The following is a 17,146-nucleotide window of genomic DNA, read 5'->3' on the forward strand; positions in this document are numbered from 1 at the left end:
ACCAGGTTTATCTTAAACCAGTTTCAGCCATTTTGAAACTGGTTTATATGTACTGAACTTCTGTTCTGTTACAGGTTTAAATCAGTTTCTGATCACTTAAACTGGTTTTTGTCTAACTTCTGTCCTTAGCCTTAAGGTACCATGTAAAAACCTATTTAATTGCTCAGCCATTTTCTGAGTGGCCACAAGGAAGGTTGTTGTTTTTTATAATTCGATGGCATTGTTTACGTATTAGAAAAAATAATTTAAAGAGATTTTGAATGTGCTCAGACATATTTTCCGTGGATGCATCTTTTAAAAATTGCAAAATTATATACTGGGGACTATGATGAACTGTTTCATTCTCTATTTGTTTTTTGTCTTGATAAGAATTCTTTAAATTAGAAAAACAAAAAATATAACAGTGGATAGCTTCTGATGATAAGAAAAAATTCAGAAGTTTCTAAATCAAAAAACTATTTTAGTACATGTAGTACATGGATGTTTTTAATTTCAGTAAATTTAGACCACTGTAAAACTTTATACTGTAATTAAAACTCATATCTCATATTTTAATCAGTTTATAAATTTAAGCATCTTTTATTTTTCTTATAGCCATGAAGGAACAGATTCTCCAGCTGGTCTGAAAGATGTTGTTGTTGTTCTAAATAACTTCAGGAGCAAAATTATCAAAATACAAGTATGTAACCAAATAATTCTGTGTGTGCATTCTTTCTCTAAGTATATAAAAAATCTTTGGTTATACATAGCAGCAACCTGAAAATGAAAATTATAATACTTGTATTTTGTATTACTTGCTAAATGTTCACTGTGGATTCACATCGTCAGTTAATTTGTTCATATATTCTGTGGAGTTGCATTGGAATAAATTATGTAATGTTATAGTACTCTCATGAAAGTTATCTTCAGAATAAAAGCACTTTATTTTTAATTTAAACTCTAAATCCCAAATTGTCCCTTACACAGAAAAGTCCTGTGTAGGATGCTGGAAAGTTTTAAATGTTTATACAAATTCTTCCATACTGTGACGGCAAAGTTTGTATAAGGATAAGAGAGCTTAAACCCAACAACCCTCACACCATTCAGCATATCACTCTTTAGTATCATGACTTTATTGCAGATGTAGTAGCAGAGTGTTTTTTTCATCTGATACTATCAGTTTTCAGTTTGCTGTGAATTTCCTATAAGCTTACTTTTGAACTGGTCCTTGTTTGAATGAGTTTATATTTAGTTCCTGACTTACCTGCATTCCATTGAAATTGGGAGATCTTTTCCTTTTATTACCATACTAACAAATTGCCCATCATGAATGAAGGAGGGGGGATGACAGGCAGAGGAATGGAGCGCTGCCACGCAGTGCCCCGTGGTGCTGCCACTCTGCCTTCAGCCCCAGGTGCCCCTCCTACCCCTGCATCTGGCCCTGACAGCCCCCTCATCCCCAGTGCGGCCTTATGTACCCCCTGCCCCTCACTGCTCCACCCCATGCTGGCTTCCAGGAACGGGGGGAGGGGAGTTTGCATGCAGTGGCTGCAGCCACCACGCAGCACTGCCACGACTGCGCATCCAGCCGTACACAACCCTCTCCCCCTTGGCTCCCTGTCCTCCCAGCTGTTCTCAGGGCCTGGTGGCAGTGCACTGCCACTGTGCCCCCCACTTCCTGCTTCCTTCCCTCTCCTCCTCCCTGCCACCTTCCCCTCGCTGGCTTTAGTTGGGGCTTGGCAGCGACAGGGGTGACAAGTCCGGAGCGGGGGGCCAGGTCAGCGGTGCATTGCCAGCACCTTGCACCTTTACTGCCTTCAAGGAACAGGGCCGGGAGTGGGGGCAAGGCCAGCGCCACTGGCTTCCCCGCCTGCTCTGGCCACTGTCGCTACATTGCTGCTGTCCACTGCATTGCCATTGATTGGTTGTTTCAGAGTTTGCAAATAAAGCATTATGGACAGACAGACAGACTAAGGCTTTTATACACATAGAATTTACCAGAATCCAAGAGGACTTTGAATTTAAGCTGGCTCCCCTCCCAATAAGATCCTGTCTGTATATGGAAAATTGTAGATTTGTTATAATTTTCTGTGGTAGAATCTCATTATTGGAGGTTTGTCTAAAATTCCACCCCCGTCCCAACTACTACAATGGGAAAAGTAGTGGCAGGGGGACATGCAGTGAGAGGGGCAGGCAGCCCCCTTGTCCCCTGTCTCCCCCTACAGCCCCCTTGGTACGTACATCATTTGCTGCCTCCCCCAGCTGCCTGCCCCCCCAAGCCTACCCCCACCAAAGTGCCTTTGCCCTGCTGCCTTCTTCTCTCCTGCCCTCTGTACTCAGCCTCTGCCTTCAGCCTTACTGTTCCCACAGCCTCTGCAGCCTCTGTTCCCCTATAACCTCTGCCCTTTCTTGCAGCCTCTGCCTCTCTACTTGCCCCATAGAGCCTCTTCCCTTTCCCCCACACCACTTACCATCAGGCCTGACTCTGGCTCTATTCCTTCATGGGGCACGGTGCATATGGAAGCTCAGGCCTCTGCCCAGCCATGCAGCACCATCCCAGGGATGGAATTACCACTGTTACTAACAGTGGTAATAGCTGGGCAGGGGCCAGAGATTCCATGTGCTCTGTGCCTTGGGAGGGAATGGAGTCAGAGCCATGTCTGACCATAAGCATCAGGGGGATGAAGGGGCAGCACCTGTGGGGAAGAGGCAGAGCAGGGGGCAAGCAGCAGATAGCTGCTCCAGGCCCACAGTCAGAGCTGCAGCAGCCATCGGCCACCATCCTTCCCTGTCTTGTACTTGAATTCAAGATATGGGGCTTTTTCCCCCATATTGAATGGGGGGGAAAATGGTCTTGGATTTGACTAAATATGGTATTAAAAATGACATTAAAAATAAAGAATGTTGACATTAAGGTTGTACTATGAAGAATTTTTAAGATTGTTACATGCTTTTCTTTCAGTCACACGGTGACTTTCTGTTTAAGTCAGTGTTTCCCAATTTTGGACCTTAAGAGGTTGTGCCAAAGATGTACATTGGGTACAACAGAGAGGGGATAAGAATACCTCTTCCTCTAAATCTCTTCTCTAATTTCATAGATGTAAGCTTTTAGGTGCTGGGGGGGAGGGGGGAGTAGGGTTAGAGGCTGTGGAGGCAGCTGATTCTAGTTGTAATATACAGATAGAGGAAACATCAATATATTGATCCCTAGTGTGTGATTTAAGTCAGTATTAAATTATATTACAGGAAAACTAGTATCTTCCTGTAGTCCAGTAACTGGAATGAGTAGAGTTGTATCAGATGTAGTGCTATTTGGTGCCTTATTTAAATTAGATTGCAATCTTGGGTATCATAAATCAATATCATATATATCTCTTTCAAGATCCAAATAGCTAGAACTCATTACAGGTAAATTGTATAAAAATATTTCATCGAATAGTATGAATTAGTGTTGTTTCAAGTGAATTTAATACAGTTAAAGAATTAGCTTGCTTAAGTTGGAAATTTAGGTTGTCTCAACTATGGGTCTATTTAATTAAATATTTCAGTTACTGTATTTGCTAACTGACTTCCCAGATTATTTCAGTCCAATTTATTCTAATGACTAGGTGCAGAAAAAAGCCAAGAAAATCAATGAAGATCTACTTAATGATGGGGTTACAGAAGAAAAAGGAATTTGGGAATCAATTACAAGGTACCTGATTTGTTTACGATTTGATCCTTCTAAATAATTTATTATTGTATTATTTGTAGTTTGCTGTGTCCCCTGAAGTGATAAATATTGTGAAAGATACAGGATTGTTTCTAAATGACTCATTTATTGATTACATGAGTGCAGATACATAAGCTTGGAGACACCAGTCACACAAACAGACATAGACAGACATACACACAAAACCACTCCAGTAAGATGTTATAGTTACCAGCAGAAGTTACTCCATGTCAGCACTGGATGGCCAGTCCAGGCTTACTGAGGGTGTTATGAGCAGGGACAGACATACCCGTGCTCCAAGAGGTTGCAAAGAGTGGATTCTCCATCTTGGCTTGTCGGCATCTCACTTTTATAGGGATTTCAAGTCTTTGTTCTGCATTGGGATTTTTCCATGCTAAGTTTTTAATTAAAGGTTGTTTCTTCTGGTTATCTCAACTTGAGGTCATTCCAGTAAAGTTGGTATCTCCATTGGTATCTCTGTCCTGAAGCATTGTGTTCTTCAAGTATTGTGTAGTCGGTATCTTTGCCTTGAAGCATTGTGTAGTTCAAATAGCAGGATAAGCAAAATTCCTTCTTCTCACTATCTTCTTTGTACCTGATCACAGATGAGTTCTTCAGCCATCCATTAATTAAGTTAATTAATTTAGTGTCTGGTAACTTATGCATTGGTGTCTTGTTTCTTACACAATCAATTAAATCTTCTTCTGTTTCATGCAAATAGTTACCTTACTTTCACCATTCACTCTCTCACACAAATACTCACGTACACCGGTCATACGAAGTTCATTTACTTATGTCAAGCAAGGAACAAGCACAAAATAGAGTTTTGTTCATAAAATCATAGAGCTTTATCAATTCAATGCTCTTATCGTTTAAGCATAATAACTAATATGCAAAAATTGATACTACAGGATGTTATGACGATGGACTTCTTTAGTCATAAATAGTATTTCTCAATCAGTTTCCAGATGTGCATCTGAAACTACCAAATGTTTATGGTTAAATGTAATTTGCTGAATTGGGAACTGGGTGTGCAAATTCACTGAGGAAAAAATAGCTGGAGCACAGAGAATAATTTAAATTCCTTCACAAACTAACCATGATATCTTGCATATGGTGGTCTATGCTGAAGAACTCAGGTACCACTTTGAGATCTAGGGCATAAACTTTCAGAGAACACAACACTTATCTTTAGACTCATCAGATAAGGGACAGCCATTCTCATAGGCAACTGGTAGGGGGTGCACATGCCCCCCCCGATGGGACCAGTGCCCCCCGGCACCTCCCCTGACAGGGCCACTGCTGTTGGCGGCTTCTGCAAATGTGCCTCCCAGATATAGGAGGCACCAGTCACTCACAACCATTCTCATACTACTACAGATGGTAAGACTGTCTGTGACATAGTTTTCAAAGGAAAATAATTTTCAAAAGAAAACTGCTCCAACTTTTAACTGTGGAAGAAGCAGTGTTAAAGTTGGGAGTCATTTTGATACATTTATATTATTCCACTCCTTTACACACAATTTCAGTATAACAGTTGCTGCCCCTTTGAAACTTTCCTGTTTGAAAGGGCTTTAAATGTACATGTGTCCACATCCACAGGTTTTTGTGGGAAAGTCTAATTATCAATACTGTGTGGGTGCCTGTGCATGAGCCCAGAGGCTGCTCTGATGTGCCGTAATTACATTGCATTGGAGCAGACTCAATAAAGTTTGCTGGAGTGCAGCTATTACCATACACCAACCAGCCTCTGTGTCTTACGCATCACTGTCCTCATGCTTCAAAATTGTAGTGGGGTATCTAGAGCTTGTTTGATGAGCATTAGCTAAAGCGCTTCCACCACCATTTTGAAGTGCAGGCATGCTGATACATGAGATGCTCCAGAAACTTTAATTAGAGCGGCTTTCGGAAGCACACTAAATTAAAGCCCCTCCCCCCCCACACACCTACTTTGTTGGCACTGGATTTAAGACTCAGATGCCTTTTTCCAGGTGGACCCAAATCCTCAGACTGACCACAAGCTTTCCATTCAATAATAGGCAAATGTTATTGTTACACAATGCTAGCAGATGAGAATAATGCAAACAATTCTATATCTACTAGTCCTAGAACTGTCATCAGAGGGAAAGGGTACATCTGGCCAGTATGTGAGCTTCACTCTGAGGTTCTCTCTTGAATGTCATTGCCTGGAGGTCAGAGGCCAAACACTCCCCTGCCCTCCTTCAGGGTGGATGAGACATGCTGGTGGTATGCCCTCTGTCCATGGTAGCCTCGGGTTCCCATCCCGGGAACCCTATGCTGCTCTCAAATTCTTCTTTTTGTATTCTTTTCCTCTTCTGATAACTCTTCATCTCAGGCATTGCTGATTGGTCTCTCTATGGCCATCGCACTGTCCACATTCTGTCCTGTCAACATAATCCTTTGTTTCACAAACCCATCACATGCACACATCCTAATTTGGGCTTTTTCTGGTCTTTTCCTAATTTGGTCTGTTCCCCAAAACCAGAAATTCCAAGAGCTTTGCAGCTGGGCACTGTGACCTGGTGCCACCTTATCTCATGTTATGGAATAGTGTGGTACATGTCTTTAGTTCCCCAGCCTGTGTGTCTCCTTGCTGCTTGCCTGTGTCAGACACAGTGGGCCTTGAAGAAACTGTCACAGTCAGGGTATAGAAATCAATTAACCCTTGCTGTTGCTCTGGACCATTGTTCTAATCTAATGCATGTCTACTTTACCTACAAGCCAGTTCCCAAAAGCAAATATCTAAATACCATTTTCTAGTCATCATACCACACTCCCGAAGCATGTGTAAAAATGCCCTGTTTTGTGTTTCATCTCTTCACCTTGCCACATATTTAAGAAAGCAAGGAATTCTATATAATCCCAACCATGACAACTGGCTAATTTGGAGTAAGTGGCCTGAATGGTTGAACAACTTGATACAAGTAATCTTTGGAACTCCTTGGTGACTAGTGTTCACAGACAGAGCAAAATCCATTCTTGATTCTTTTCAAAACACAAAATTCGTATGGGGCTATTCTAGACTTCACAGGGGTGAAATCTTAGTTGCTGCACAAGTTTCCTCATTAAACCTTGTTTATCAGCTCCAGACATACCCAGAACCTTTGCTGGACTTGACTTATGCTCCATGCAAGGGTGGTTTAAATCAGTGTATTTGTCTGGCACATAAAACATAAATATGGTGTGCATGATTCCTCAGAAAGGACCATCAATACCTGTGCAGCAATGTGCCACTCTCCCCATTTCCTACAGGACACTGGTGGCAGGTATATCTGTACTAGACTAGTGAGTATATCTTTGGACTCAGTGTTTTGGATCTCTCCAAGAAACCTGCCATAAATAACTTGAAGATGAGTGCTGTTTGACCTAGCTTGCACTAGCTGTCCGGTACTCTTGGGTGTTATAGTACAACTAACATTACACACTCCATTAGTGCATTATATCAACATTCAAGGAGGTAAATGTTCACAGACCTCTACCAAGAGGCAGGACACATTTGGTTCATCATGTATCACATCTCTTTTATGGTTTTATATCTCTCATCTCTTCAAAGCCCCTTAATGGATCATCTCAATTGGCAGTACTTGGACAGTTGTGAATGGTCACTTAAGGACCTTATCCTAGAAGATGTCTTGCAAATGGAAACACCCAGTATTAGATTTGTTTGTATCCGAGAACAAGAAATGTCACAAATTCTGTTGCAAAGGGGAAGCTAACACAAGATCCCTGTCAGATGAATTTATATTCCTGTTCTTAGTCTAGTCTGTAAGACTCGTGGGTATATATTACAATCATCTTGATACTGAAAGTCTTCAAGAAGATGGGTAAGACTCATCCCTAACAATACAAACAGCAGGAGCATGGACCAGACAATGTTGGTATTGCACCTAGTGAATCTGTCAGTACATCTGTAAATCATTGCTCTGACAAAAGTAGCTATGAATTAGGCCTGTGCAAAGTAGCTAGTATTCACTTTTGATTCGGATTCCACCCATTTGGGGGACAGTGACTTGATTTGGTGATTCGAATCATTGTCCTGAATCGATTTGGCCAAATCTGATTCAGAGATTCGGCCACCGCCAAATCTCCGAATCAAACAGGCTCCATCCCCCCACCCGTTCTCCCAGCCCTGTCAATGGCTGCCCCACTGTGTGCCAGCATCCCGGCTCTTAAAAACAAAAACAAAAAAAGCCAGCTGCCGCCAGGTGGGAGGTAATCCTTGCTGCCCCCCACTGGCCTGCATTGCATGGGCGGCTCTGCCATGAGCCCCCAGAAGCCCTGATGGACGCTTCACCAGCCAGTGAGTATGGGGCTTTTTTTGTTGTTTAAAGAGCTGGGACCTGGGGCTGGGCAGGGCAGATGTTGATGGGGCTGGGAGAACATGCAGAGATTGGAGGCTCATGGCATAGCCCCTACACAGCGCAAGGCCGTGGTGGGCACTGGGAATTGCCCCCCTGCCTGGAAACAGCTGGTGAGTGCGGGGCTTTTTTTTTTTTTTTTTTTTTTTTTTTTTTTTTTTAAAGAGCCAAGATGCAGGGGCCAGACAGGCCCCAGCCATTGACAGGGCTCAGAGTGAATGGGAGTCAGTGGGCACCCAGTGGGGCTGGGAGAGCAGACAGGGGATGGGGCCTGGTAGGGGGTCCCCCCATGGTTCCCCCTCAGTCCCCCATCCCCTACTTACTGGCACAGAACCCGGATGCAGCTCCCTGTGGCAGTGAGTGGGAACTGCCTGAATCTTTTCCAAATCGATTCAGAGAGCTTTGAATCGATTCAGACCATTTTATTTGTCTCCTGATTTGATTCAGATTCAAAGATTCGGCCACCGAATCAGGCCAAATCTCCTCTGTATTGAATCAGCACCTGAAGCTTTGCACAGCTGTACTGTGAATCATACAAACCCACCAAGTCCCCAAACTAGATTTAGCATTCCTCCATCTTTTGCCCTTAATTCTGAATGACTAATAGCCACAGAAAGACCATGTTCCTTAGTAGTTTGAAACATTCAAGTCTGCAGTAGAAACAAGTTCTCTAGCTAAATTGAAGAGGTTTTCTATTTGGGTGATAGAAAATCAACTAACTCCTTTGAAAGTGTTGCTAGCTAGTATGTTGTATTACCTGATTTCCATGAAGTATTTGACTATTTCATCAGCTTTGTAAGAGGAGATCTGGTAGTCATGTTTTATCCCCCTCATTCAAAGGCCACATTACCTTCCCTTATCCAACAGTTACTGTGCTTCTCAAAGAAGTCTTCAAATTTTCTCACTGGTTGGAGAAACTTTGCAATCCTGCAATATTTTAATAGGGTTCCTTAACCTTTGAAAACCTGCTTTTTGTACCATTTGTCCAGGAACCCCATGCTAGACATTTATTTTTAAAGTGTTTCAAGAGGCACTTAAACAGAAGAAAAATATTTTCTTTTATTTCTAATGTTAACTAGAAGAGATGAATGACTACTTTATACCAGGGGTTGGCAAAGTACAACCTGCAGGCTGGTTCTAGCTGTGGAACTGTTTGATTGGGATCACAAACATGAGGCTTCAGCAGTAGTCACTTTCAAGTGTCACGGTCCTCTCCCTGTACCACTGTGGGGAAGAGCAGCTGGTTCCTACCTCTGACCCAAACTGGGTCAGTCTGGCCTGCAGCCTTTCAAGTTTGCTGATCGCTGCTTTATATAATTACCCACAAAGACAAAGTAACTTTAAGGCCTCTCCTAATGTTATGTCTAAAACAGTTTCTAACTTTCATCTCAGTCAGGTGATCCACCTCTTTTCTTCCCTACAGCTTGTTTTAGAGAAGCCAAACTTGACGCTTAAATACTTAAATACTGTTAAGATTCTTTTTTACTGTCTTAATTAAAGAAAACTTTCAGGGATTCTTGTAGATTGTCTCTTGATACAAATGTTGCTGACAAAATAAAGAGTCAACAGATCTTCAGCCAAAAACAATATAAAATAGGTCTTGGACACTTTCAGAATTATTCTGTAGCATACTTGGACCAACCTGGGCAGTCTGCTGCTTCATTGTGATGTCTTAATCTCTTGTAGCCATTGTTTTAATAGACTCTGGGCACCTACCTAAAGGATATCTCACTGTTTGTGAATCACCAGTTGCTCAAAAAAAGACTGGGTATTAATCATGTGATGCCTGCATGTGTTTTACAACTCTGTTTCCCTTATACTGTGGAGTTCTTGTCAGATTTGAATCCTGTTTTATTAAAGGAAGTGGAGAGTGGTTGTATCCATTACTCCCTTTTTATGCTCTCATTTACTGAGCTCTTGGAGGACATGAAGGGCCAGATACAGGCCCAACAGAACCTGGTATTCAAAAAAAGAACCTAGTACAGTGGTATCAAACTCGTCCGGCCCAGCAGGCCAAATGAAGGACGTGGGGCTGTTCTGTGGGCTGGATTGAGCCCATAGACCAGCCCCTTGCACTGGAGCCAGCGTACAGAGCTTGTCCAGCATAGGTACTTTATGCAGTATGTGTTCTGGATCAGCTCTTCAGACTGGCCCCAGATCTAGTGTGCAGGACTGATTTGATGTAGGCACCACATGTAGCATGTACCCCTGTCTGATCCTCTGTGCCAGGTCCAGCCCTGTACATATCTGAAACTTCTGGGTGAGATTTAGGGCTTTGTCAGTCAGATCTGGCCTACAGGTCATATCTTTGACAATCTTGATTTAGTGCAACATTATGGGTTTTATAGAAGTGAAAGTGGAGTGTATGTGAACCATACTTCTTAAAGAACCACTGTTATGAAAATGCAAAAGGAAATGACATTTTTCTTTGTAGATAATCAGACTTCTTTTGATTCTTCTGTGTTATAACCTTGCAATTAACTTAGTTTTTTTGTGGAATGTATTTTTGGTCCTTTGCCATAGTTACACAGGCTCTAATAGATTATTATTTTTTAAAGTTTTTCAGGAGGAATTCAAACAGAAGAAAAGGAGAGGAAAAATTATTCTCTAAATATTTTTTCAGTTGCCTCAGGTCATTTATATGAACGCTTCTTAAGGTAATTAAAAAAAGTAAGCATTTAATATAAACAGTGTAAATGTTCATCATAAGTTGTCAGCTTTAAAAAAAAATAGTAAACTAATGTATAGAAAATCTCATGCAGTAAGGTGTAATTACTGGGTTACCCAAGTTCTAATTAAGCTATTATATAGTATTGTTCAAGAACATTATTCTTGTTTGTAAATATATCTATATATATCTTTTAAAATGCTTTTTATGAGAGCAAATGCTAAGCCTGAATATAAAAGATCACATTTACTCCTCATATAGGCATATAGAACTCCACTGACTTAATTAATATTTGCTTATGGTAAAGTTTCACATTATGTGTAGACCATACTAAATCAGTGAAATGTTAAGTGGTGTTAAAATTAGAACATGCTTTGAGCCATCGCATGTTAATAATTAATACTGTTTCTTGCCTGGACCACTCTGACTTTCTACTAGAGAGCTGGTGAGCAGCGGTGTGGTTAGGAGCCTCAACATTATGACTCTATTCCTGCTCGGAGGGGTGGGAAATACTGGCAGCAAATTGATCTCCATGAAACGGAGTGCCCTTAGAATGGCCTAAGTGTAATGTGTAACTTCAGCCTTATGTTGCTGAGTTGCCAAGCCCCAAAGTGTACTGCCTATCCACCATGACACCTATGTGTCATAGTATTTAGGTATTTGTGATTCATAGATTTAATATTTCCTCATTGCTCTGAAAGAAGAATTATAATGTGGTATATCAAGCTGCTTAATCTGATTTGTTCATGTATCAATAGGTGCAGCTAACCCTCTAGTTTTATTTTCTCTTTGGTTTCTGTCAGTGCATTCCTGTAGGTGTCATGCTAAAACTTATCTTGGGTTGTCTTCAGATGTTACATTTGCGGTATTGTATTATTAGGGCTGTGCGAAACAGCACTTTTTTGTTTTTACTTCCATCTTGCCATTTTGAAGGGACAGTGTTTCATTTTGTCGTTTTGTTTTGAAGCACTGTTCTGTTCTGTTTCGTTGGAACTGTTTGGTTGTTTCAATGCATTTTGACATTTTGCCCATAGGCTATAATGGGGAATCATGAAAATGCCTAAAACTGTCATTTATTGCCTGATTTGGATGAAAATTGCAGGGATGGTAGCCCCTTCTGAAGGCATGAAGCCTGCCACATTTCAAGGGCATACGTGCAGAGGTTTCTCGGAAACTACACCTCAAACAGTTTCAAGACAAACTCATGCCACTTGCTGGCAATGGCAGTCTCCTGTCATGCTGCACGCAAATCCAGGGGCCCGCACCCCTGGTAGGAGTTTGGCACAGCCTTCCTGGGGGTGCAGGCCCCCAGATCTGCACACAGGATGACAGGAGGCTGCTGCTGCTGTTTGGGCCAGTGGCAGCAGCAATCATCCTGGCACTGAGTGCGGGCTGCACCCAGTGCCAGTCCCAGGTGGCAGCAGCAGCCTCCTGTCATCCTGAGTGCAGATCCCAGGGCCTGCATCCCCAGGAGGAGTCCAGAACAGTCCCACAGCCCTCCTGGGGGTGCGGGCCCCCAGATCTGCACACAGGAGGCTGCCACTGCCACCTGGGACCAGCAATGAAGTTAAGCAAGCCTGGCTTCAAAACTTGAAATGTTTTGAGTGCCTTCATTTCACTTCGAAGCTGTTTTGAAGCCTTTTGTTTCATTTTGATTTTACTGTTTTGAGCTCGAAACTCATTGAAACAGCTTCAAAACAAAACACCTGGGAAAATTTCACACAGCCCTACTGTATATCCATTGTAGGGCTAGAAAATTGAACACTCAGGGGTGTATCCTCCTTGTGGTGCTACAAAAATAGCCAAAGTGCTACAAAAATGACAGAAGCACTACTAAAATATCCCTGGATGAAAAAGGAACTTCTCTGTAGCTCTGTGTTTTGTAGTGCCACATGTAATGTTTGAAGAGTGCACTTCAGTCACTCAGTTGCCCCAGGATCCCAAATGCAGGGATGCAGGGAATGGAGACAGAAGCTCTTGCCCCTGACTGGAGCCTGTAGCAGGTTCAATGACAGCCTACCACTCCAGGAGCTCGTGATCAGTACCCAGTGAGCAAGGTTGGGGAAGGGAAATGGCCTGTCTCATCCTCTGAAAGTTACTTACAGCCTGTCCAGTCCCCCTTCCCCATGGTAAGGAACTGTCAGGAACCAGTGTTGCTGTTGATAAGCTTGCTTGGTCCCCCTTCCCTACTGGGAGAGAGGACAGACTGTCAGTGAACAGTTGGCAGGGCGATCAGAGCTGCAGGGCTGAGTAACCCCTTATTGACCCCTAGCTGGAGAACACACCTTTGCAGTGACTTTGTTACCCAGATCAGGAGCTCCAGCTGTGGGGCTCTGGACATCTGTACACCCCTCTTACCACTATATTTCTGTTACAGCGCTTCTGTTACAAAGACACATCTAAACATGGCCCTGGAGCACCATTTACTAGGTTTTTCTGTCAAACTGGGTCATGGGCTCCAGTACCCTCTACACATCAGTTATTCCTAACCACCAGATCTAACTGGAGTCCAGACACCTGCAGTTCTTTCCTTCAGAAGTCTTTGACCAGTGGTGTACAATAACCCAAGATAGCTTTCTTAAAGCTAAAGTTTTATTTATTTTGCATTTAGGATAAAAAGAAATGTAAAACCATAGTCTGTAATGCATGCTATCTTCTAATGTTAAACTTGGTAGGCCTAACTTCTTTACATATCTCGTGGGGTGCTGGGTATCTTAGTTCAGTGGTTCTCAATCTTTTTTTTGTACCAGGACCCATTTGCAAAGATGGGTGGCTTGTCCTGACCCACACACCCCTAGCCCTGCCAGTGCCAGAACCACAATGCCCTGCTGTCCCCTGCCCTGCTACAGCCTTGGTACCAGGTCACCCTCCCTCAGTGCCAGCAGGCACCTGCCCTCCACACATACCCATCCCCTCTGTATGTATGCATACACATGCACACACACACACTGCCTCTAGACCTCAACAGTCCCCAACCTCTGGCCCTCCAATCCCCACTCCCCATATACTTACCTTTATCCAGCTGCTGGAGCTGCTTCCACAACCCTGCCTGGCTGGGTCCCAAGCATGCCCTTGCAGGCTGGAACATTGCCAACCTGCAAGGGAAAACCTATGCTTTCACATGTTTTTCTGGCATTTGCTCGTGACCCTTTGAAATATTCTTGCGACCCACTTTTGGGTTGTGAGCTAGGGACTGACGAACACTGTCTTACTTTGCTTCCCCAAGTAATTGCTCTTGAAAAAGCATTCCTTTTAAATCGAGCATAATTCTTTTGATCCTCTACATTCATGAATCATTTCCTGGCATGGTCTCTTAACAACCCTCAAGTGTTTGCAAAAGAAAGCATAACTTGTGAATCACCCTTTTTCTTTTATGCTTGTTTTTTCTTACAGCTTTCTATTAAATTAGATCAATATATTAATACAATAACCCATGCCAATAGGCATACAGTATTTGCAATGTATTATAGAGCATTTCTAGTTCTGCCATCCATTAGGATAGTACCTGTTAGCAAAACATTTTTTTTTAATATTGTTTAAACATTGTTTCTTTTAAACTGGTATAAAAATATGGCTTAGCTTGGGGTGGGCAATTATTTCAGGTGGAAGGCTACTTAGGGAGTTTTGATGAGCTGTTGTAGGCCTAGGGGCAGGGATACAGTTGAGCCTATCTGGCTCTGGACCCATCTGCCTCACTTCTACTACTGGAGCACAAGATGGAGTGTGCGGGTGGGCAGGTCTCCATGGAGACAGGCCCAGGACCCCTGTGGGCAGAGCATACTCAGATGGGGTCTCGGGCAGGTGGGAAGCAGCATCCAGGAGCAGGATGGACAGCTGGGGCTAGAGCCAGAGCCAGGATCTTGGAGCGGTAACAGAACAGGGTCAGGACAGAGCTGTGATCTGCTCCCCTCATGTCCCTGCAATATGTACCAGTTCCATGGGCCATGGCCATGCCCAGCCCCTGCCCATGGAACTGGCACTCAGAGGGACAGAGGGGTGTGGATTGTGAGACTGCCACAGCCTCATGCCACCCTGTACTGTACCTGGTTCTTCCTTGGGCTGCATGCAGCCCAGCAGCACAGGGTAGTCCCAACGGGTTGTGATCGGCTTGACCCAGGAGTGGGGTGGAGAACACAACCATGATCCAATTCCCACTGTCCCTGCCCCAGCATGTGCATATGGGCAGCCCTAGTACAGTATAGCTCTGGAGCAGTATGGCCTGGCAGTGCAGGGCAGCCTAATTCAGTCACTATCCATTGGGTTTGCTCCACGCTCCCAGGCCATGAGCAACCATAGCACAAACCAGGTGCAGTGCAGAGCTGAGTTGCCTGGGCAGCAGGGCCAGCTCCCACAGTGGCAGCCAGGCAGAGTGAGCTGCCACTATGGGGGCTCTTGGGAAGTTCACTCTGGCAGCTGCGCCACCCCTGTCCCTGTGCCTGAGCTGAGGGACCTGCCATGAGCCAGATAGTATCCCTTGGCAGGCCGGAGAGATGTATTTTTGCCTGCTTCTGATTTAGCCACTGTAGAACTGTATGTAGGACAGGGGTCAGCAACCTCACACCAACAGTGAGCTGAACTAATATCACTTGGTCCTAAGGTAGGCTAGACTACAGCTCCCAGTGTGCTGGGGTTCCCTTTCTAATAGGAGGTGAGGGGAGTGAGACTATAAATCTTAACCACAGTCTCATGCATCTGGGAAGTGCCACAAGGGCTCTGGGGTGGGAGAACAGTGGGAGCTCTGCTGGGCCCAGAGGATCCAAGTTGTTCTAATCTGTCCAGCTTAGACCCATGAGGCACCCGGGCATCTGAGCCATGCTGAGTGGACGGTGCACTTGATTGGCTGAGGGTCATAGATAGGGGAGCAAGCTCTATATAGGAGAAGGCAGGAAGGTCTCCCTGTAGAATAGTAGGAGCAGAGAAACACCCAGGACCTGGATTTTTTGGCATGCTCAGGAGACTGGATAAGTTCTCTTCACAGACCAAATCCTTCCCAAGGGCCACAGGTTAATGGTCTAGTAAAAACAGCCCTTGAATGCACTATATGATCGTGGAAGGAAAATCTTTCTTAAGCTGTGCTATTAAAAAAGCAATTACAAACCCTCTTGCTGCAAGATATAGCATATTAGCAGATCTTAATACTATAAAATTTCTAGTGATGTTTAATTTGAAATGCGATTGCATGTATGCATGTATTTTGTTTCTTATAGACATTTCTTTCCACAGAATAATGATGGTTTCTGTTCTGCGTCATACCAAGACACCAGTTAAGTTTTGGTTTCTGAAAAATTACCTCTCGCCAACATTTAAAGTAAGAGCAGCATTCCTCTTTGATTGTATTTCTGTGGTTAACAGAGCAATGTTAAAATTAATAATATAATTTTTATTTTAATATTTTATCATTAGGAAAAACATTTTTAAATAATACCCAAATGAATTAAAATAGTATATTATGGAAACATTAATATCAGTGCTAAAAACTGCCATTACGGGAGATTATTTTTCTCTACAAACTATCTACAATAGTGCATTTTAATAGTTTCTTCTTATTTGTCAGCTTCTATCAACTTGAAACAGATTCCTTATAGACATAGCTTGAAATACCAGTAGGACTTTCTGAAAATGTCAAAGAAGCTGTATTTAAAATGCACCTATTTTACCATATATTTTCCATAACACCAACAAGACCAACTTGTTAGGAGGCTGGGTGTATTCTAATAACGCACAAACTAGAATGTTTGCAACTCATTAATTTTTCCCCCTCAAAGTGCTTGAGGATGCATGTAGATGTTTATTTTCTACTGAGAGAGTTGCTCCTCTCCCAAGAGAAATCATGAGTTTACAGATGTTAAGGATTTTTCTCCCAGAGCAAAAATGACTGCTCCAAGAAAAAAAATAATCTGGAGACAGGCAGGGTTAAATCACTTCTTTGAGCGTTTCTCCTGTGAGATTGAATGTCTATACGTAGTCTCTTCTCAGAGAAGCCACAGCACTTGTCTCCTGCCTCCCAGGGAGACAGTGGTTAATTGGGCTGGACTCTTCTGTTCCAGTAAAGCAGGGAGCAGCACACACCCACTTTACATTCACCACATTATATAGACAGTCCTCAGACTTACAACACAATTGGTTCCTGAAACAACATTTCAACTTAAGATGCGATTAACTCAACCAATTTTCCCATAAGAAACAATATTATAAATGGGGGATTGGTTCCTGAACCAAGGCCCAACACCCTATTTTCACCAGAAATAACCCAGAATTTTATACTCAGTCAATTATAGATGAGTAATATAGCTACATCAATGTATTTATATTGTAAACAACAATCATATTGATTTGGAAGGACTTCTTTGAAGTGACTTTGCTGGACTTTTTGAAGGGCTCCTGGTTAGACTTTTTGAGAAGTTCTTG

At 43.0% G+C, this 17,146-nt stretch overlaps 1 protein-coding gene across 1 annotated transcript in view; it reads left to right on the top strand.

Annotated features, from left to right (window-relative positions):
- Positions 1 to 17,146, top strand: part of UGGT2 (UDP-glucose glycoprotein glucosyltransferase 2) — a 227,763-nt gene that overhangs the window by 194,301 nt on the left and 16,316 nt on the right. The window contains exons 30-33 of the mRNA XM_019528498.1: positions 595 to 679; positions 3,588 to 3,673; positions 10,629 to 10,727; positions 15,962 to 16,046. Of these exons, the coding sequence (XP_019384043.1) occupies positions 595 to 679; positions 3,588 to 3,673; positions 10,629 to 10,727; positions 15,962 to 16,046 (355 nt within the window). The remainder of the gene's footprint in view (positions 1 to 594; positions 680 to 3,587; positions 3,674 to 10,628; positions 10,728 to 15,961; positions 16,047 to 17,146) is intronic.

The sequence above is a fragment of the Crocodylus porosus genome, unplaced genomic scaffold, assembly GCF_001723895.1.
Source record: "Crocodylus porosus isolate Cpor-Errol unplaced genomic scaffold, CroPor_comp1, whole genome shotgun sequence".
NCBI classification, from domain to species: domain Eukaryota; kingdom Metazoa; phylum Chordata; order Crocodylia; family Crocodylidae; genus Crocodylus; species Crocodylus porosus.